This window comes from Hypomesus transpacificus, chromosome 2 (genome assembly GCF_021917145.1).
Source record: "Hypomesus transpacificus isolate Combined female chromosome 2, fHypTra1, whole genome shotgun sequence".
NCBI lineage: Eukaryota > Metazoa > Chordata > Actinopteri > Osmeriformes > Osmeridae > Hypomesus > Hypomesus transpacificus.
Genome location: NC_061061.1, coordinates 17,158,809 through 17,178,722, shown reverse-complemented (window position 1 = coordinate 17,178,722; position 19,914 = coordinate 17,158,809). Strand labels below are relative to the sequence as shown.

The following is a 19,914-nucleotide window of genomic DNA, read 5'->3' as shown; positions in this document are numbered from 1 at the left end:
CATCTCTTTCCCCTAAAATTACACAAATATCTGTACTTTCTAAGTAAAAAGTTGTCAAAAAAATCTACTGAAGTACAGTAACAAATTATTTGTACCTCGTTACTTCCCATCTCTGATCATAACTAACCTTTAACTGTCCAGTTCTTTCAAAAGGGAAACCATAACAGATCATTAGACTGAAGACTGCATCCCTAGCGGTTCAGTGCTCTTACGGCCGGATCCTCCACAGCCAGCGGCTAATTACTAGTTCACAGGAGTGCGCGTGTGAAGCTGCTAGACCAGGCGCCGCAGCCGATCTGAAGACTTTGCAAGGACCTTAAAGTTAAGACTGGTTCACCCATGATAAATGGTTCTGCCCTATACACTGGCACAGATAGGAGTGTATTCAATCTCTGGATAGACTACTTGCATGCTGATTCCACCTTACCAGACACCTATAGCTTTTTTCTTCTCCCCCCCCCCCTCTGTCTAAGGGCAGCATATGTTAAGACAGACCGTTCCATTTTTCTCCACTGAAATTGCTGCCATTTCCCCATTCCAGTAGCAGGCACCATCAGCAGCCTATTTCATGGCATAAAAACAAACTTTGACTGGGTGCGTGTGTGTGTATATCCCCTTGTCAGCACTCAGTGTGTGGGAGGGGGCCATAAACTGTTTCAGAAAACTATAATAGGCTTCTCTGCAGAGCTGGCAAAACTTACATCGCATTAAGCCTTTTCCAATCCAAGCGCAAATGGGATCATTATTTTTGATAACAGTAGGCTACTGCCACCGCACAATAATATCTGAATATTATTTCCCACAGTGTTAATGCCTCCTCCTGGCTAAGTCACAATAAATCCCTACCTCTCCTATCATTGGATGTAATTACAACATAAAGCCAATCAATGACCTGTTATGTCCGGACCATTACAGGAACATTACAGTTAATCTATACACAATGATGAACAAGGAAACAAATATATTCACTCTACCCTTTGCAAATAAGTGGCTCATCTTGCTGCCTGTGTGTGTGTGTGTGTTTTGAGAGGCTCCATATTGTGTATATCATCTTACTGCCTGTGTGTGTGTGTGTGTGTGTTCAGAGGTTCCATATTGTTTATATCAACTGAGAGCTTTGGGCAATTTACTGTTGTGTCTATAAACCCATGCTATCTAGACTGGGGGGCTTCTGTGAGTCACCCCGCTAATAAAAAGATGGACGCAGATAAGGTGCGAAAGCTGAAGCGTTTAACTATAAAGAAAAACAGAACAAATTTAATGTCCGCCTTCAGTCGAACCATGATAAAAATCTGCTCGTAAACACGTGGTGACCCCTCAATACAATCTCAGAAACAATTTTACAACAAGGTTTCCAATCACTTTTTCATATAAAGAGGATACATTTCTTTCCATAACTTTTTTTGTCGCCTTGTTATGGCTTCTCTGTACAATTTCAACCTTTGCAATTAATTGTTTGGACTCCAGCTTCCCAACTCTCTTGATGTTGACCCACAGACGGTGTCTACATTTGAATTTGCAGCAGTTTCTATCCATCGCTTGAAAGGAAATATCCCTCTGAGGCACTTTGATAAACAGTAAAAGAATTGGCAACAGTTTATTGTTTAGGTGATGTCTGCAAGCCACTATCGTATCAACGTTTTTTGTCATCCATATTCTCCTAAAATAACATCAAGGATGAGGGCATATGTTGGCCGTCCTTCAACCAAACTATCGAGTACAGCGATGATATTAGCATTTGAGGTTTATGATCACATCAGTTCAATACCCATACAAACATATTATTTACCTTCTTTAGGTGTTTGGCAACACTATCTGCTTTCAATCAAATTCAATGTTATAATTATACCAATTTGCAGAGGTCATGTTTTCCGACCGTGGCATAACTGTGTGTTTGAACGGCTCATTCCTGACATCCCTCCTACTTTTTCTACGTCACTATGACTCCTCTGCTCCAGGACTTCCCATCCCCTCCCTCCCTCCCTCCCTCCAGTCCTGGTCTACACGGTCTCCTCCACGATGAACTCGAAGGAGTGTGGAAGGTCCTGTCCCTCCACCACGATGACCGAGGGCACATCCTGGCCCTCCATGAGGCCTGCCAGGGAGGGGAGAGAGATGGTCTGGCCCCCCATGGACGGATGCAGGTACACCCCCTGGGAGGTGATGGTCCCGGACGCCTGCTGCTCTCCAGAGAGCGTGGGGATAACCACCTGCTCCGTGGTGCCCCCCTCCCCTCCAGACTGCACCAGGAGGATGGTCTGGTAGGCCCCCTCGCCATCCCCTCCCCCGGCCAGGGTGGTCAGCACGCGGGCCCCCTCCGTCATCTCGGCGTCGGTGATGGCGGCGTCGGCGGCGTCGGGGTCCACGCCGTGCGTGCGCATGTGCTTGTCGTAGTTGGAGCGCGAGCGGAAGGAGGAGGGGCAGCGGGGGCAGGGGTAGGGCTTCTCGCCGCTGTGGATGCGGGCGTGCTCTGTGAGGCGGGCCGCCACGCTGAAGCTCTTGCCGCACACCCAGCAGCAGAAGGGCCGCAGGCCGCTGTGGATGCGCTCGTGGTCCTGCAGGTGGGGCAGCTGGCGGAAACGCTTGCCGCACGTCGGGCACTGGGGAGGGGGGGAGCACAGGGGAGAGGGGGAGCACAGGGGGTAGAGGATCAATACCGAAACAGTATTTATTTTTTGTGTTTTTCAGTTTTTTCCTTTCAAAATGACAAGATTTCATGTTTTTTTTAAATGGCCACTGTGTGTTAGACAGCAACAACAAAAAACTGAGAGGAAGGAGTAGAAAAACTCAGAGGGAAAAGAGACAGAGGGAGTAAGAGAGAGGAGGGGAGAAAAAAAAGTCTGCAACAAAAAAAAAAAAAAGAGACAGACGTAGGGAGACAGAGAGAGACATGGCAAGGCAAGGTGTGCCAGTAACTAAACAGGTGTAAAACAGTGTGCTGGGAGGCTTGGAGGTGAGCTGACTGGACTAAGGGCTGCCGGGCATTCATCTTCCACACTGCTGGTCTCCTGCCCCACCGCCAGGCACACATTAGCTTCCTGGGCTAACTCCCCCATGCCTGCAGGTCTGGATGGCTAGAGCCACATGGAGCCCCTAGTGGTCTGGCTCTCACCAACACAGTTGGCTGTGAATCAGAACGTGAAGGTGTGGAGATAAACGTAAGACGTCACAAATGGTTTTCTACCGTCCAAACACGGAGCGATGCTGAGGTGTGTGTGCGTGTGTGTGCATGTGTGTGCGTGTGGTGAAGGTCCTGCCCCTCCCTCCTGCAGCAGAGTCCCAGAATAGTAAGAGGACCCGAGGGCAGCCCATCTGACAGGCCCCTGCTCAGCCTCTGTCATTAATCACAGGTGCACACAAGGGTACACAGCAGCAGCCACTAACAGACAGGACCAGGAGAACACACACAACCAGGACCAGGAGACACACTCAACCAGGACCAGGAGACACACTCAACCAGGACCAGGAGACACACTCAACCAGGACCAGGAGAACACACACAACCAGGACCAGGACCAGGAGACACACACAACCAGGACCAGGACCAGGAGACACACTCAACCAGGACCAGGAGAACACACACAACCAGGACCAGGACCAGGAGACACACTCAACCAGGACCAGGAGAACACACACAACCAGGACCAGGAGAACACACATAACCAGGACCAGGAGAACACACACAACCAGGACCAGGAGAACACACACAACCAGGACCAGGAGACACACTCAACCAGGACCACAAACTACATCTAGACCAGAACTACAGACTTAACCATAAGGTTTCCCACTGACAATATTGTGTGTGTGTCCCCCCCCCCCCCCTGCTCCCTCCCCCTCCTCACCCCAAAGGGCCTCTCGTCCGTGTGGATCCTCATGTGGACGTTGAAGGTGGAGGTGTAGGCAAAGTCCTTGCCGCAGATCTGGCAGTGGAAGCGTCTTGCCGTGCGTCCCTTGGCCAGCGTGCCCTGGCAGTGGGCCAGCACGTGCTCGGCCAGGGCGCTGCTGGACGCAAAGCGGCGCCGGCAGGGCGACAGCGGGCACTTGAGGGGGGTCTGGCCCGTGTGGGACAACCGGTGGAGGTCCAGCCCCTCCTGGGTCATGCAGCGGTGACCACACAGGTCACACTCCATCTGGAGGGAGGGGAGGGAGGGAGGGAGGGAGGGAGGGAGGGAGGGAGGGGAGGAGGGGAGGAGGGAGGGGAGGGGAGGGGAGGGGAGGGGAGGGAGATCCCCCTGCTTGTTAAAACCAGGCAGCACAACACTACAAGACACGCCAGGTTTGGAACACCTCCTACATAATACATAACGATAAGAGAGGGCGTGATAAGAGGGAGAGAGGTTGGAGGAGGAGAGGGGGGTAGAGAGGCTCTCCTGCAGACCTGTCCTGTGGAGCGGCCTCTACCCTGGCCGCGGCCCCGGCCCAGGCTCTTGTTCTCCTCCGTCTCGGGGCAGCGCTGCAGGTGGATGTCCAGGACCGACTGGTTGACAAACTGGGCCCAGCAGTGGGGGCAGGACGCGGGCTCCTTATCTGGGGAGGAGAGAGGTCACACACCTGGGTAGGTAGACTTCGAGATACTGTATCTACATTTACATTGAGTCATTAGCAGACGCTCTAATCCAGAGCGACTTACAGTAAGTGCAGGGCCATTCCGCCCGAGGCAAGTAGGGTGAAGTGCCACAGGACACAACGTAATTTTGCACAGCCGGAATCGAACCGGCAACCTTCTGATAAATAGCCCTATTCCCTAACCGCTCAGCCCCTACATCCCCCCTGTATCTAGGGTCCTCCTTGGTTTTACACCCAAATAAACAGGAGATGTGTATCAAACCAGCTCAAATATAGATGTAATAATTATGTAGGGACATAGTGCACAGAAACCAAACACAGCCCATGGACAAACACACACACACTTCTAATAACTGTCTTGACAAACTCCAGTCACTGTCTCTGTGGGTCTCCCAGTATGAGAAGCAGCCAAAGGAGCAAACAGTGGAACAGGCTTTGATGTTCCCAGTGGCTAGCCTCTAGCATCCGCAGTTGCCAGGGCAACAACTCGCTTGTCTTGCTGGTCGTGGTGGGTGAGGGGGGGGGGGGGAGTAGGAGGATGTGTGTGTCTATGTTGCCGATCGCTATTTGGATGGTTCATAAGGATGATCTCCATTCATCACCCCCCCCCCCCCCCCACCCCGATAGATCAATGGACAGATTCTACCAATCACATCGCTCGGAGGGGTGTCTGGGTCGCTGACACGGGAGCGGGGGAGTGGCATCTTGGGGCTCTACGCTAACAAGGTTGCCGTGACGGAGCCCTGCCTGATTAAGATCAACGTTGTTTTGACCCAATTAATTTACAACCCCTCTCTCTCCCCCTGGGAGACGAATCAATGGAAATTCATTGGCCTAATGCATCGTGGGAAACAATGCGTGTGGCAGAAAGATGTGTGTGTGTGTGTGTGTGTGTGGGGTGTGTGTGTGTGTGTGTGTGTGTGCGTGTAGATAAACAGCCTCAACCTCCTGGAGAGACAGCACGCGGGCACGTGCTGCAGGCTTTGAGTCAATCAATAGTAATTCACTGCAAGTTGAACTGATGGGAACATCATATCTAATAGACCTGCATTAGAACCAAGGCCAGACAGGGAAACAGGAACAATCTGGGGCTGAGCCTAAAGTGTGGCACATAGTTTTTCTTCTTTCGTTTGTGAAGAAGAAAAATTGTATACATTCACACATTCTCAGTCTTGCTCGCACACACGCACACACATAACTCAGGGTAGAACAATGGCTTAAAGATACATTTATGAGACCCTATTCCTGAATGGTGTAGTAGCCCATGTACTCTGTTGTCTCTTCTCTCTTGACCCCTTACCTTGATGAGAGAGAGAGTGGAGGTCCAGCTCCTTCCTGCGCTTGAAGGCCATCCCACATACCGAGCAGGGGAACGGGTGACTGGTGTGGAGCAGCCTGAGGGGGAGAGGGGAGGGCGGAGGGAGGGAGGGCGGAGGGAGGGAGGAGGAGGGAGAGAGGGAGGGGAGAGACAGGGGAGGGAGGGAGGAAGGGGGGGGAGGGAGGCGGAGAGGGAGGGGGAGGGGGGAGGGGAGAGAGGGAGGGAGGGAGGGAGGGAGGGAGGAGGGAGGGAGGAGGGAGAGAGGGAGGGAGGGAGGAGGGGAGGGAGGGAGGGGGGAGGAGCGGGGAGGGAGGGAGGGGAAATTATATAAGAGAAGAGACAAGTTTGTGGCAGTATTCCTCACTAGCGCTGATAAAAATACAAATAATACTGCAAACCACTATTCCTATTCGAAATAATAATACAGAAATGTTGCCCGGTTAAGTCGCATGACGTGAGCAACTGTCAGAGCCCTTAAATCCAAACCCATTAGAGGGAACTGCAAGCACATGTTTAGTATCACCTTTCCTGTCACCTGGATTGGGATTGGGTTAGGCTGCTTTGGAGCCTTTTAAGGTCAAACCAGCAGGTATAAGTGGCTGTGTAATACAGATAACAGAACAGGAGTAAACGGGGGGAGTGAGTGTGGCTATATTTATGCGTTATATCATGTTCCTCTGTATCCGGCAGTGGGGAGGATATGACACGCGTGCTGTGGGGAGGATATAACACGTGTGTATTGCAGCAGCCGTATCTGTGCCGTTTGATCAATAAGGAATCTTAAAGAGATCTGAACTGACCCGAACGTTCAGTTAATCTGGAAACGTCTTGACAACAGGGGCGTTTTCCAAACGCTGTCTCAACACGGTGCGCGCGGACCTGTTACGCAACGCCGTTTAGATGAAGGATCATTATGGAGCACTTAAATAATAAAAAAATACACAGACTTTTATACATCATTCACGATGGAGCGAGGGTAATGGGATTGTAAAGTACTTCGCTCATCTCTTAATATGGAGAGGAAACTCTCCCAGCTCGGGAGCAGAGCAACTGCTCGGCCCTCCTCTGTACCAAGCTGACAATAAGAATCAATATTTCAAGGCGAGGTGAGGCAAAAATATATATCAATAATTCAGTCCAGGTTCTATCCGCTTCCCCCTCCAACCCTCTCTAATGAGAGGATGGAGAGGAGGTACTCTGAACTTGACCCCCATGCCCTCTCTACCCCCCATGCCCTCTCTGACCCCCATGCCCTCTCTATCCCCCATGCCCTCTCTGACCCCCATGCCCTCTCTATCCCCCATGCCCTCTCTGACCCCCATGCCCTCTCTAACCCCCATGCCCTCTCTGACCCCCCCATGCCCTCTCTACCCCCCATGCCCTCTCTAACCCCCATGCCCTCTCTAACCCCCATGCCCTCTCTAACCCCCATGCCCTCTCTGACCCCCATGCCCTCTCTAACCCCCATGCCCTTTCTACCCCCCCATGCCCTCTCTAACCCCCATGCCCTCTCTAACCCCCATGCCCTCTCTAACCCCCATGCCCTCTCTACCCCCCCATGCCCTCTCTAACCCCCATGCCCTCTCTAACCCCCATGCCCTCTCTAACCCCCATGCCCTCTCTGACCCCCATGCCCTCTCTGACCCCCATGCCCTCTCTGACCCCCATGCCCTCTCTAACCCCCATGCCCTCTCTGACCCCCATGCCCTCTCTAACCCCCATGCCCTCTCTGACCCCCATGCCCTCTCTGACCCCCATGCCCTCTCTAACCCCCATGCCCTCTCTAACCCCCATGCCCTCTCTGACCCCCATGCCCTCTCTGACCCCCATGCCCTCTCTGACCCCCATGCCCTCTCTGACCCCCATGCCCTCTCTACCCCCCCATGCCCTCTCTACCCCCCCATGCCCTCTCTAACCCCCATGCCCTCTCTACCCCCCCCATGCCCTCTCTGACCCCCATGCCCTCTCTGACCCCCATGCCCTCTCTAACCCCCATGCCCTCTCTGACCCCCATGCCCTCTCTGACCCCCATGCCCTCTCTGACCCCCATGCCCTCTCTAACCCCCATGCCCTCTCTACCCCCCCCATGCCCTCTCTACCCCCCCATGCCCTCTCTAACCCCCATGCCCTCTCTACCCCCCCATGCCCTCTCTAACCCCCATGCCCTCTCTGACCCCCATGCCCTCTCTACCCCCCATGCCCTCTCTAACTGCCATGCCAGAGACGGTTCAGGAGGAAGGCTAACACTTCAAGTGAGAGCCAATTGCTTCCTCCATCCCCCCTCCCCCCCCCCCCTCTCTCCCCCCACTCTCCCCCCACTCTCCCTTTCCCCCCCTCGCCGATCTTCTCTGTATCGTTATCATCTTAATTTGCTCTTCTTCCGTCCGTCAATCATGCGTGGGGGGGGGTGGGGGGGGGGGGGGGGGGGGGGCAAGGGGAGGAGGTCCTAGGGTGGGGGGGGGCGAGGGGAGGAGGGCGCAGGCATCTCTGGCTCTCTGTCTTCCACCCAGCTTAGCTCCCTGCTGCACCTGTGGGCACTCTGGCTCTCTGTGGGCACTCTGGCTCTCTGTGGGCACTCTGGCTCTCTGTGGGCACTCTGGCTCTCTGTGGGCACTCTGGCTCTCTGTGGGCACTCTGGCTCTCTGTGGGCACTCTGGCTCTCTGTGGGCACTCTGGCTCTCTGTGGGCACTCTGGCTCTCTGTGGGCACTCTGGCTCTCTGTGGGCACTCTGGCTCTCTGTGGGCACTCTGGCTCTCTGTGGGCACTCTGGCTCTCTGTGGGCACTCTGGCTCTCTGTGGGCACTCTGGCTCTCTGTGGGCACTCTGGCTCTCTGTGGGCACTCTGGCTCCCTGTGGGCACTCTGGCTCTCTGTGGGCACTCTGGCTCCCTGTGGGCACTCTGGCTCCCTGTGGGCACTCTGGCTCTCTGTGGGCACTCTGGCTCCCTGTGGGCACTCTGGCTCTCTGTGGGCACTCTGGCTCCCTGTGGGCACTCTGGCTCTCTGTGGGCACTCTGGCTCTGCTAATCTGTAAAACACGTCCAGCCAGGGGTGGGAGGGAGGGCAGCTCCAGCAGAATGCCTGGAGAGATCATTAGCCCAACGGTCGCTGCATATGTCGCTGCATACGTGTTGGAAGAAGCCGTGCAGCGTGCTGTGGGCAGGAGGCTGCTGGAGTGTGCGGCCCCCACTCCAGACGGTGGAAGCAGGTTTGGGCGTGAGGCGTCAGGTACCTGTGGTCCTGAAGCTGTTCCTCGGTCTGGAAGCGGGCCGTGCAGTTTGGACAGGAGAACAGCTTGAAGCCCCCATCGCCCTCTTCTGGTCCCCTCTGCTGAACGCAGCCACAGTCACACAGGAAAGAAAAGAAATGAAAGACGACTCTTTCTGCTCTAAGAAAGTCTGGATGGTGAATGCTCTTGTTTTAGTGTGACTGTGTGTATGTATGCATGTATAAAGAGAGAGAGCGAAAGACAGAACTGGAGGAAGATATATATTTTTTTATGTATGTGAATATCAGGGAATGAAGTGAGGTTTAGCACCGAGCTGCAGTTGCGGCATCGGCCCACTGACCGTCACGCGAGCCCGGCGCCGTCGCTTGGCATCCTGCGCCTGCGAGTGGGTGAGGGCGTGTCTCTTCAGGGTGCCCGCCTGGGCGAAGCGCTTGCCACACACGGGGCAGGGGTAGGGCTTGGTGCCCATGTGGGTCAGGCTGTGGCGCAGCAGGTTGGGCGACGAGGCAAACGACTTGTTGCACACCTTCACAACAAAAATCCGGAAGAAGAAAAAATAAATTGTCGCGGAGCACGCCAACAACACGACAAAACTGCAGTCGAATGTTAACTCTGGTTACCGAGGTAACAGATACCCCAGGTCCCATGGGGTGAATGTGAGGGGGGGAGGCATGGAGCCAGCACTCACCTTGCATGTGAAGAGCTTCTCTCCGGTGTGGCTGAAGACGTGAGCTCGCAGGAAGACCCGGCGGGTGAAGGTCTTGCCGCAGTGGGGGCAGACGTGAGGCAGAGGGGTGCGGGACCAGTCCTGGAGCAGCTTGGCCGGGGCGGGCAGGTTACTGGCGTCCGGGGGGGGGGGCTGGCCGGGGGGCTCGCCCTCGGTCGCCAGCCTGTCCTCAAGCTCCTCGTTAGCGACGGATTTGGCACTGTTGGCTTCTGGCGGGGCAGGGGGAAAGGACAGTGACACAATGAACAGTGACAAAAATGAACAGTGACAAAAATGAACAGTGACACAATGGACAGTGACACAATGGACAGTGACAAAAATGGACAGTGTCAAAAATGGACAGTGACAAAAATGGACAGTGTCAATAATGGACAGGACTGTTGAAGCTGGTAGCTGTGTTCATAACTGCGGCTGTGAGAGTTTAATAACTCAAGGGGAGTCAGATGGCTGAGCGGTGAGGGAGTCAGGCTAGTAATCAGAAGGTTACCGGATCGATTCCCCGCCGTGCCAAATGATGTTGTGTCCTTGGGCAAGGCACTTCACCCTACTTGCCTCGGGGGGAATGTCCCTGTACTTACTGTAAGTCGCTCTGGATAAAAGCATCTGCTTAATGACTACATGTAAATAACTACCCGACTACCTCAACGTTTCAAATTACCTTTGAGTGTGTTCATGCTGAGAATCCTGATGGTGGGCGTGGGCCTCTTGGACAGCATCCTCTTCTGGGTGCTTTGGATCGTCACGGGGGTGGTGGTGGTGGCGGTCACGCCTTCCCCCGTGTCCTCGGGCCTGGTGGGCGGAGCGGCCCGGTGCTGGCGGCGGTGGTAGAGGTACTGGGTGGTGTTCATGAAGCTCAGGCCACACTGGGAGCACAGGTGCAGGGCCTTCTCCAGGCCGTGCTCCCGGGCACGGTGGGCGGACAGCTCCTCCTCGGAGCTGCAGGCGTTCCCGCACTCGGCGCACAGCAAGGTGGGCGCAGGCGCCGACGGCGCGTCCACACACTGGCCCTCGGTCCCGTTGCTCTGGATGCCGGACACCCCCTCAAAGTCGGCGATGGACTCTTCCACCACTTCCTCTTGCACGGGGGGGTTTTCCTGCATGTGAGCGGTCTGGTCCGGGGCCTCTTTGGTTCCGTCCCTGGGCCGCTCCTCGCCGAGCTGGCGGTGCTGCTTGCGGTGGTAGAGGAAGAGGGTGGTGTTGAGGAAGCTCTCCCCGCACACGGTGCAGCGATGCAGGGCCTCCTCCAGGCCGTGCTGGGCCTTGCGGTGGGACACCAGCTCGGACACCAGGGCGAAGCAGGCGCCGCAGTCCACGCACAGCAGGCTGGAGGGGGGCTTGATTTTCTTGAGGGCCCCCCTCCTCCGGGGGGTGGAGCCGTCCTCTGGTTCTGGGTCGGGGGCAGACGGGTCCTGGGGAGGGGCGTCTGTCTGACATGGGTCTTCTGGAGCTGCCAGCATGGCTTCGCTCGGCGTGGCGTCCATATTCTGTCCTTCCAAGTGTTCTTCCCCTGCGACAGGCTCACCTGTATTTTGTTGTTGGGTTTCGATTTCAGCCCCTTCCTCCGTGAGTTGCCGTTCCCCGTCGGGTTCTAAAGCCGTCTCGGCCTCCGCGTTCCCCTCCGGAACCATCTCTGACCCAGGCTGCGTCTCGAAGGTTTCGAGATCGGGGCCTGGGTCTTGATCGGGTTGGGTCTTGTCTTGCAGACAGAGCCCTTCCTTGCGATGCTTTTGCCACATGTGCAGAGCGTTGAAGAGAGCGTTACAGTCGCCACACTGGTAGAGGATCCGGGGCTGGTCGGAGAGAGAGGGCTTCCTGGGGCTCTCTGCGGCCTGGATGGAGGCACTGGACACGGGGTAGACCAGCGAGACGACAGACTGGGCCTGATGTGCCGTGAGTGAAGCGTCGGCCTGAGTTATGAGCTCCTGCAGTTAGAGGAGGGAGGAAGGGAGAGAGGGAGAGAGGGAGGGAGGTAGGGAGTAAAGAAAACCAAACACAAAACAAAAAACAAACTGAGTTCCAGAGAGAAAGCCATGTAAACGCTGGCTGGTTATACTGTTTAACCTAGCTTTCACGAACAACCGGACGGAACCGTAAGCCAACACACTCCCACCTTCCTCCCCCCTCCCCCCCCGTGGTCTCACGGCATCCATCGGCAAGACGGTCTTAATAAAATGCACGCTGTTTAATTGGGCTGACTCAAGTCATCGTGGAGTGCAGTCTTTGGCAGGCGAGCGCTGAGCGCTCTGTGTTCCTGGGCCTGGGGCTGGGGGGGCGAGGGGGTCAATGCGGGCAGCTGTGTGTTCCTCTGGGAGAGCGTGGCAGACAGGGGAGATAAGGGGCTGGCTGAGGCGATACATATCACAGGCCCATCAGCCAGGGTTCAGGGGGTACTTCCCCGGGGCTTGGGCTGTGCTCGCCGCTCCGCCCGTTTGGATGATAAAGGCAGAACTAAAAAGCTCAAGGTCAAGGTTAATGCCGTTTTATTACGGAAGCGGCTTGGTTTCGGGGCGGCGTGTGTCACATGATAAGCGTTTCAGGGTTAGGGTTCGCTGAAGAAGACTTAATGTAAAAACAGAACAGGTCAGGGGTGTCCATCCCTGTTCCTGGAGAGTTTTCACTCCAACCCCAGTTGTAGGAAACATGATTCAGCTTGTCAGCCAACTAATTCTTCAAATGAAGTGTGCTGGATTATGGTTGGAATGAAAACCTACATGAACATGACTCCCCAGCAACACAGTGGGCGCCAACAAGGAACCGCAAAGGCTCCTGGGTACTAGCTAAGGCACGGTGTATAGTAACAGTGTATATTACAGTAATTTGGCATCTTATTCACGCAATTAAATCGGTGAAACAGGCTCCTTCATGTGGGTGGAATAATTGCAATACAGCCAATCAGGTGTCCAACGGTCCAAAATGGGGTTATGAGAAAATAATGTTTCCCAGAATGTAGTAAGCAATGACAATGAGCATCCATTTAATATCTCTTATAATAATTACTGGAACATAAAATGTTGATGCCTCACAAGCAGTCTGCATTTATTTAAAAGCAAATGTAAATAAACTGGTGCTACAGACACTGTTGCCATCTAATATAAAGAAAGCCAATATGCAGACCTGTGACCTCACACGGTGTCATGGAGACCAGTGACCTCACACGGTGTCATGGAGACCAGTGACCTCACACGGTGTCATGGAGACCAGTGACCTCACATGGTGTCATGGAGACCAATGGCCTCACATGGTGTCATGGAGACCTGTGACCTCACTCGGTGTCATAAAGACCAGTGACCTCACACTGTGTCATGGAGACTAGTGACCTCACACGGTGTCATGGAGACCAGTGACCTCACTCGGTGTCATGGAGACCAGTGGCCTCACACGGTGTCATGGAGACCAGTGGCCTCACACGGTGTCATGGAGACCAGTGACCTCACACGGTGTCATGGAGACTAGTGACCTCACACGGTGTCATGGAGACCAGTGGCTTCACACGGTGTCATGCCTCTCTACTGATGAGGTAACGGTTTCAAATAGACTCCAGTCCAGTAACTCCATCCTATCAAACAAATATTCTACTACATTAAGTTAATGGACTTAATCACTGATTCTACTCTGGGAACTGTACTGGAAGAAGAAAAAGAAAAAAACTACAAGTGTATAAACATGTGATTAAATCAATCGAGGGAGCTCGCCATTCGAGCACACAACACTTCTCTTCAATAGCGCTTGATCTTTGCAAAGTGTACTGAAATATGGCATATGCATAAACATGTGATTAAATGAATTGAAGAGCACACCATTTTAGCGTGCTCTGTCCCCCTTCAATAGCACTTGATCTTTTCGCTCTGGTGAAAAAGATTGCTAAATCATTTCGTACACATAATACAAATAGTTTCTACATCTGTGGGAATCATCCATCTTCCCTTTTAGTGATAAAAAAGCAAAACTCCCAATTTCCTTCGAGCCCATTTCCCATAATTACAGTTTTGAGTGTCTGAATTGCTGTTCAGAGGATATGAGGGTGGGAAAGGTGATTCAGAGTATAAGAACAGCCCAAATTCATTTGACACGTAAACACCTTGTGTTTTACAGCAACGTCGCCTTTATGTTACAACTAAATCATCCGGATCCAGCTAATGAAGTCAGAGTGGCGGTAAAGACCCCGGTGATGACACAGCACAGCCACACTGCCATCAGGCACTTTGATAGGGTTCCTCCAGCTGATCCGTTTGTGAGGAGGCCAATGAGCGATCCATCAGGAAAACAGGGGTGGCACTGAGTGATACATCACTCTTACGCAAGCTCATCCCCCCCCCCCCCTTCCTCATGCTCTACTCCCGCCCCCCCCCCCCCCTTTCCATGGCAACTCAAGATGCAATCTGCCTGTCACTTGTGACACCCTGCTTTATGGCCCTGAGCTGCAAGTGAAGACAGTCGGAGTCTCTCTCCCTCCCCCTCCCCCTGTCCCCTCCCTCCCCCTCTCCCTCTCTCTCCCTTCTTTCTCCCTCTCTCTCCCTTCTTTCTCCCTCCCTCCCTCCCTCTCCCTCCCTCTCCCTCTCTCTCCCCCTCTCCCTCTCTCTTCCTCTCCCTCTCTCTTCCTCTCTCCCTCCCTTCCCATCTCTCTCCCCCTCTCCCCCTCCCTCCCCTCCCTCCCCGTCTCCTCCCTCTCCCCCTCTCTCTTCCTCTCCCTCTCTCTTCCTCTCTCCCTCCCTTCCCATCTCTCTCCCCCTCTCCCCCTCCCTCCCCGTCTCCTCCCTCCCTCCCTGCTGGTTAACGTCACTCACAGGCTGTGCATCTTGTTTTTGTAACTGCCAGGCTTACTGTAGCTGTCACAGGAACAAGGACGGCAGCACTCGCACTGATGCCGAGTATGACTCAATGAGAGCTGAATATTTCTACTCATTACAGAATCCGCGACACTACGGAGATGGAGACAGGATTCTTTCTAGAACTACGGATTAATGGAGCCGAACATCGTTCCTGTTGAAAAAAACCCCAAAGGGCTTCAGAGCAGAAGCTCCATGGCATAATAGAAGATCTATTTCCCCTCTCTGAACTGAGGAGACTGTGGAACACAATACATTGTGCAAGACAAGGCTTCAAGGCTCCTTAAGTCCCAAGGGACGTTTTTCAACCCAACAATGGAAACCCAATAGAAGTCACATGCACAGTAGAGCATGGACACTTAACGCAGATACATTCACTCGCTACACTACCAGGGTATGCTTACTCAGCGCACCAATACCAGCAACTCTGATCAACTTGAAGAGAAAGATGCATGTAAAGCAGGACCGACAGCCATATAACCACACACACTGAGTCAGGGGCGTAGACAGAATCATGTTTTTTGTGTAAGCCTAGAAAAATGAGGATAGGCATCTTTTCCGTTTTTTTTTCTTATTTTCTTGGCGATGTGCACCCGGTGCATAATTTTTCGGAGATATTTTCGTTTTTGGGTAGGCCTTAGGACGAATTGCGTAGGCGTAACCGTGGCTACGCCCCTGCACTGACTTACACCTCAGCAGGAGCGCACCCGGCATTAGCTCAATCTGACGGTTACCTCTGTCTGAAGTGTAGGAAGTGACATCGTTGCAGTTTCATCTGTGGCCACTGGGGGTGCCACCGCTTCTGCTGTGCAGGTCATCTGGTGAGTGAGCACCTCTTCCAGGGTGTTGAACTCCTGGTAGCAGGGGAAGCACATGTACACTGAAGAGCTGTCCACGTCCATGGCGGCTGGAGAAAGAGAGAGACAGAGACAGAGAGAGAGACAGAGAGAGAGAGAGAGAGACAGAGAGAGAGACAGAGAGAGAGACAGAGAGAGAGAGACAGAGACAGAGAGAGAGAGATGGGGGGAAAGAGAGCGGGAGGGAGACAAGGTGATAAGTTCGACCTGAACAGGGTTTCTTAAACTTTTGGGGGGCTTTTCCTGATTTCTCTTATACTCTTATTCATATTCTGTAGGTATGTAAATGTAGTCATGATTTACTCTCCTGTTTTTCCATTTTCCACTTTCTTTCACGTACCCCCTGTGCTACCTCAATGTACCCCACGCGCTCCCCCGGTGGAGAAACACTGCACGAGGATAAACATCCTCAGTGCAACAGCGCGGGCCCCAAGACACTCAACACCCCAAAACTCAGGGACCAGGTTCATGACACACCACACAAGCATTAAAGTGCACAGGTCCTGGCATAGCAACGACATGTAGTCTTAGCTGACATTAGTATTAGCTTAACCTTAGATCAATAAATGACATCGTTAATCAAAAAACGACTCATACCATTTTTAGGAGAGACGGGGGGAGATGGGGGAAACGGGGGTTCATTATGAAACAGGCTACATTTTAGTAAGCAACAATACAATGTTTATGTTTACTTTTTTTAAGTAATGGTGAGTATTTCAGTTCAACATTACATATATATTTCCTAAAATATTTGGGACGAACATGATTATTGCTGGCATCGCGGTTGGGCCCCACCACGGCTGGGCCCCAGAAAGCTTTCCCCCTTTCCCACCTTATGGGCGGCCCTGGTCACTACTGCCCTCTACAGACCAAAATATGCTAGGTGCAGTTACGTGCACGCACCACGAACAGAGACTACCCGAAAGACCTATTTGAAATAACTGTTAGAGAGTGTTTACATGTGACCGATCTACCAAGGCTGTCTGACAATCCATGTGTAGAGCTCCATAGACTACATCAAGGATAACGGATTTAATTTGACACCTATGAGGCGCGTGATTAGCCTTTGGATATTTGCGTCTATCTCAGTCTGGCTACCAACCAACTTCACACTCGCCCAGCAGGTCTGATTCCCGCTGCAGTGAATAGACACTACGGGACAGATTGAGTGTTTACTGTAGGCGTCGTTAACATCAGTGGGCTGGGAAGCATAAAATACGTGTGGCTTCATGCTCTCAGGGCAGATTTTGAGTTATAAATCATTGGGTAAGTGTAACGTCATTACTGTACCAAACAATAATCCGAACTAGTTGACTCGCTTGTAATGATGACTCTTGTGAACTCTATATCACGCTGTAAATTCATGTGTATATAGACACAGCTATCAATAGATTTCTAAATGAAATTGAAAAAATAAAAACAATATAAGAACATGAAGAAGTAGATTAGAACTATCAAATAATGTTATTTGATAGTGATCTAGCTGTGTACAAGCAACTCTAAGGTCTCGGTTAGCAAAATGACCACGATGACAGCTTCAGCGCCAAAAAGAGATGGCGGATAGGGTATCTCTGGTAGCAATCAAAGTTAGCCTAGATTGCTAACCAAGCAAGCTAATGCTAACGTCGTTAGCTGGTTAGCCGCTAAAGTATTAACATTCCTATCATATAAATGTTTTATGTTCAGTGTAAAGTAGCTTGCCAGGCAGCTAACTTCACTCCACCACTAGTCAGCTGACAGTCGCTCTTCCAAGTATATTTTCCTCTTCTTTGCTGAAAGAAGCAACCGAAGAAGAAGGGTGGCGTTTCGCTTCTTCGGTGGTGTAATGGCGTCCGTCTGTTCGATGTAAACGTTGAATGTCTCCCCCCGTTGAGACTCCACAATATATATCTGTACCCAAAACCCTATCATGTGTGTAAAAGTGACACTAGTGGTATGACAAATAAAAGTAATATAGTGACTTACCGAACTAATATGCTCTACAGCGTATCTTCCCAGGAATATGTTCCTTTGAGGGACACCGTTTTTTTTAACACGCTAACAAGGCTCCATCCGATAGGCTGAGCTACTGCGCCAAACACCAATAGCATTCGTTTACACAAAATAGCCCACTTGACGTCTGCACTTTGCACCGTCCCCAAATTGGTCAATGCTGTCCAGCCACACTGTGGCTTGATGTGTGTGGTCCTTCGAATTAATGCATCGATGTAATATGGTTAATTAAAGGTCGCATGACATGAAAACTTAATTTTAGGAGGTTATTTAACATTATTATGAGTTCCCCTGGCCTGCCTTTAGTCCCCCAGTGGCTAGAATTTTCGATATGTGTAAACCAAGCCCTGGATGTTCTTCTCCGCTTTTGACAAAATGAAGGCTCTATTGCTCTGTTTGAAAATCTCCTCCTAGTGACATAGATAGGAGGAAGGTTACCTCCCATCTCTATGCTTTGCCCGCCCAGATCATCTGGCCCGCCCATGAGAAACTGAGCAACCACCGTGCAAGGGAGAGTGCAATATCGTTTTTTCCTGGAGAGACATCATGGCCAACAAACAAACGAAGCATAACAGTTGCTCGGTGCTTGGATGTACAAATGAAAGCACAAATCTTTTTTTAGTTCCTTCATCCGAGCCTCTGCACAACCAGTATCTCAATTTTATTTTCGCTGGAAATGCGCCGACACAACTTCCCAAAGTTTTGCATGTCTGCGGCAAACATTTCAGCGACAACTGTTTCCACAACTCGGGACAATACAGGGCTGGCTTTGCTGGCCGTCTGCAATTGAAGACTGGATCACTACCAACTCTCTTGGGTCCAGCTACAAACATCGGACAAGTAAGTGAGCTAACGCTACATAATTGTGTTGCTTTGCTGTGTATGTTAACCTAGCTTGTTACCCTTAGAATGTGGCTGTAACATTAGCTCTGCAGCTAGCAGCTAACAGCCCAGTTACTGTTGCTAATGTAAAGGTAGATAGCAGGAACTACCGTATTTTCAGGAATATAAATCGCTCTGGAGTATACATCGCACAAGTCGCACTGGACTATAAACCGCAGGACCAGCCAAACTATCAAAAAAAGTGCAACTTAAAGTCCAGAAAATATCTGTGTGAATACACACTTTAATGCGAGTGTTGTACCCTTCTTTGTTATTTGGATAGCCGTTCTGCTGTTGTTGTAATGGCGCATGCGATATCCGCCTTTCCCCTCATCGAAATGACTAAGTGTGCACCTTTGCAAACCAGGGTGATCAGATGAGACTAAACATGCTTAGCTTCTATATTCTTGCACCTGGAATATATACAAAGTAATAAATTGATTACTAATTTTTACTTGTTGTCTCTACACAGGCCAGCACACCAAGTGCTTCCAATCAACTGCCTCTCTCACAGGCCTGCCAGACAGACCACCTGGAAACACGTACTGTAGGCACACAGCTATCCTTGAAGACTCTGAAGTCCCACTTTAGAAGTATTGGTATGTACTTGCCACCTTCAGTAAATTTACTTTTGATATAGTTAATATCTGGCGTTTCTCTTAGCTTTTATTGTGTGTTGTTTCATTAGACATTCCCTAGTAAAATTAATTTTGTTCACAGGTGTCCAGGCAACTGTCTCCTGCAAAGATGTTGGTGTTGGGACGTCCAATGCAGACCCTTTGTGCCTGTCATCGACACTTATAAAGAGACCACCCAAAAGACCTCGTCTAGACCTCAATGAAGAGCTGGAGGACATTCCATTGGAGGGTAGCTCTTTGGTGGACGCTTCAAAGGGACAGGATTCCACTTATGATCCTGCAGACTCCATCACAACATCGTTAGACTCGACACAAAAGGACATCTTGTGTACATTGTTAGATGTCTGATTGATATTCTTTTTATTTTATTTTTTTACAGATGGAAAAAACTGATGGTTGTTAAAATTGTGACAACTTCTTTTCCATCGGGATAATGCTAATTATATAGCCCAAGCCCAAGATAATAACTTTTCATAACAAATTGTCTATCTGGAGAGAGTTAGGCTTGCGAAGTGACATGCATTACCTCAGAAGTCTTTAATTACACATTGAGGTTTAATCTCAAAGCAATTAAACGTACACTTAAAGCATGGGCCTAATTATTTTTTTATAATGGCTTAACCCACCCATTCTCCATCACAATTCTTTAACTCTAAGGTTAGTGGAAATACCTGGTCCTACTCAACTTATTTCCTTGAATTACAGTTTTTACTTTCAATTCCCTCCTCAGTGATTGAGAAGAGGAACAGCTATCTAAAGGGGACAGGGGATAATATCGTTTAACCTGAGTCCAAATGGTATTAAAGAGCTAGCCGGGCAAACAGCCAGTGGGTCTGGGTCCCATCAATCTCCACTGAAACTATGTAGGCTGCTCCG

The 19,914-nt window shown here is 51.4% G+C and overlaps 1 protein-coding gene and 1 long non-coding RNA gene across 5 annotated transcripts; one reads left to right on the top strand and one right to left on the bottom strand.

Moving 5' to 3' along the window:
- Window positions 1-1,731: 1,731 nt before the first annotated feature.
- On the bottom strand, window positions 1,732-17,898 carry znf574 (zinc finger protein 574). Of its 3 annotated transcripts, none has more exons than XM_047037821.1 (10): window positions 17,228-17,898; window positions 15,404-15,576; window positions 10,502-11,765; window positions 9,805-10,052; window positions 9,457-9,642; window positions 9,120-9,217; window positions 5,870-5,964; window positions 4,382-4,530; window positions 3,846-4,133; window positions 1,732-2,600 (listed from the first exon to the last, which is right to left on the bottom strand). In XM_047037821.1, exons 2-10 carry the CDS (start codon window positions 15,569-15,571, stop codon window positions 2,001-2,003), a joined length of 3,096 nt encoding a protein of 1,031 aa, XP_046893777.1. In that variant the 5' UTR covers window positions 15,572-15,576; window positions 17,228-17,898; the 3' UTR covers window positions 1,732-2,000. The 3 variants fall into 3 exon arrangements, with proteins under 3 accessions (XP_046893777.1, XP_046893768.1, XP_046893785.1); XM_047037812.1 differs by having other exon boundaries at window positions 17,492-17,898; XM_047037829.1 differs by having other exon boundaries at window positions 9,120-9,214; window positions 17,492-17,898.
- Window positions 15,644-19,630, top strand: LOC124479218. Of its 2 annotated transcripts, none has more exons than XR_006957371.1 (4): window positions 15,644-16,792; window positions 17,985-18,358; window positions 18,873-18,999; window positions 19,121-19,630. It is a non-coding gene; the product is annotated as an uncharacterized LOC124479218 (long non-coding RNA). The 2 variants fall into 2 exon arrangements; XR_006957375.1 differs by having other exon boundaries at window positions 17,933-18,358.
- The last annotated feature ends 284 nt before the right edge of the window (window positions 19,631-19,914 follow it).

Coding starts and splice junctions, on each gene's coding strand:
- znf574 (XM_047037821.1), bottom strand. CDS start 15,571: ATGGACGTGGACAGCTCTTCAGTGTACATGTGCTTCCCCTGCTACCAG. Junction 4,134..4,381: donor GAGGCCGCTCCACAGGACAG/GTCTGCAGGAGA, acceptor CCCTCCCTCCAG/ATGGAGTGTGACCTGTGTGG. Junction 2,601..3,845: donor CGGACGAGAGGCCCTTTGGG/GTGAGGAGGGGG, acceptor CCCCCTCCCCAG/TGCCCGACGTGCGGCAAGCG.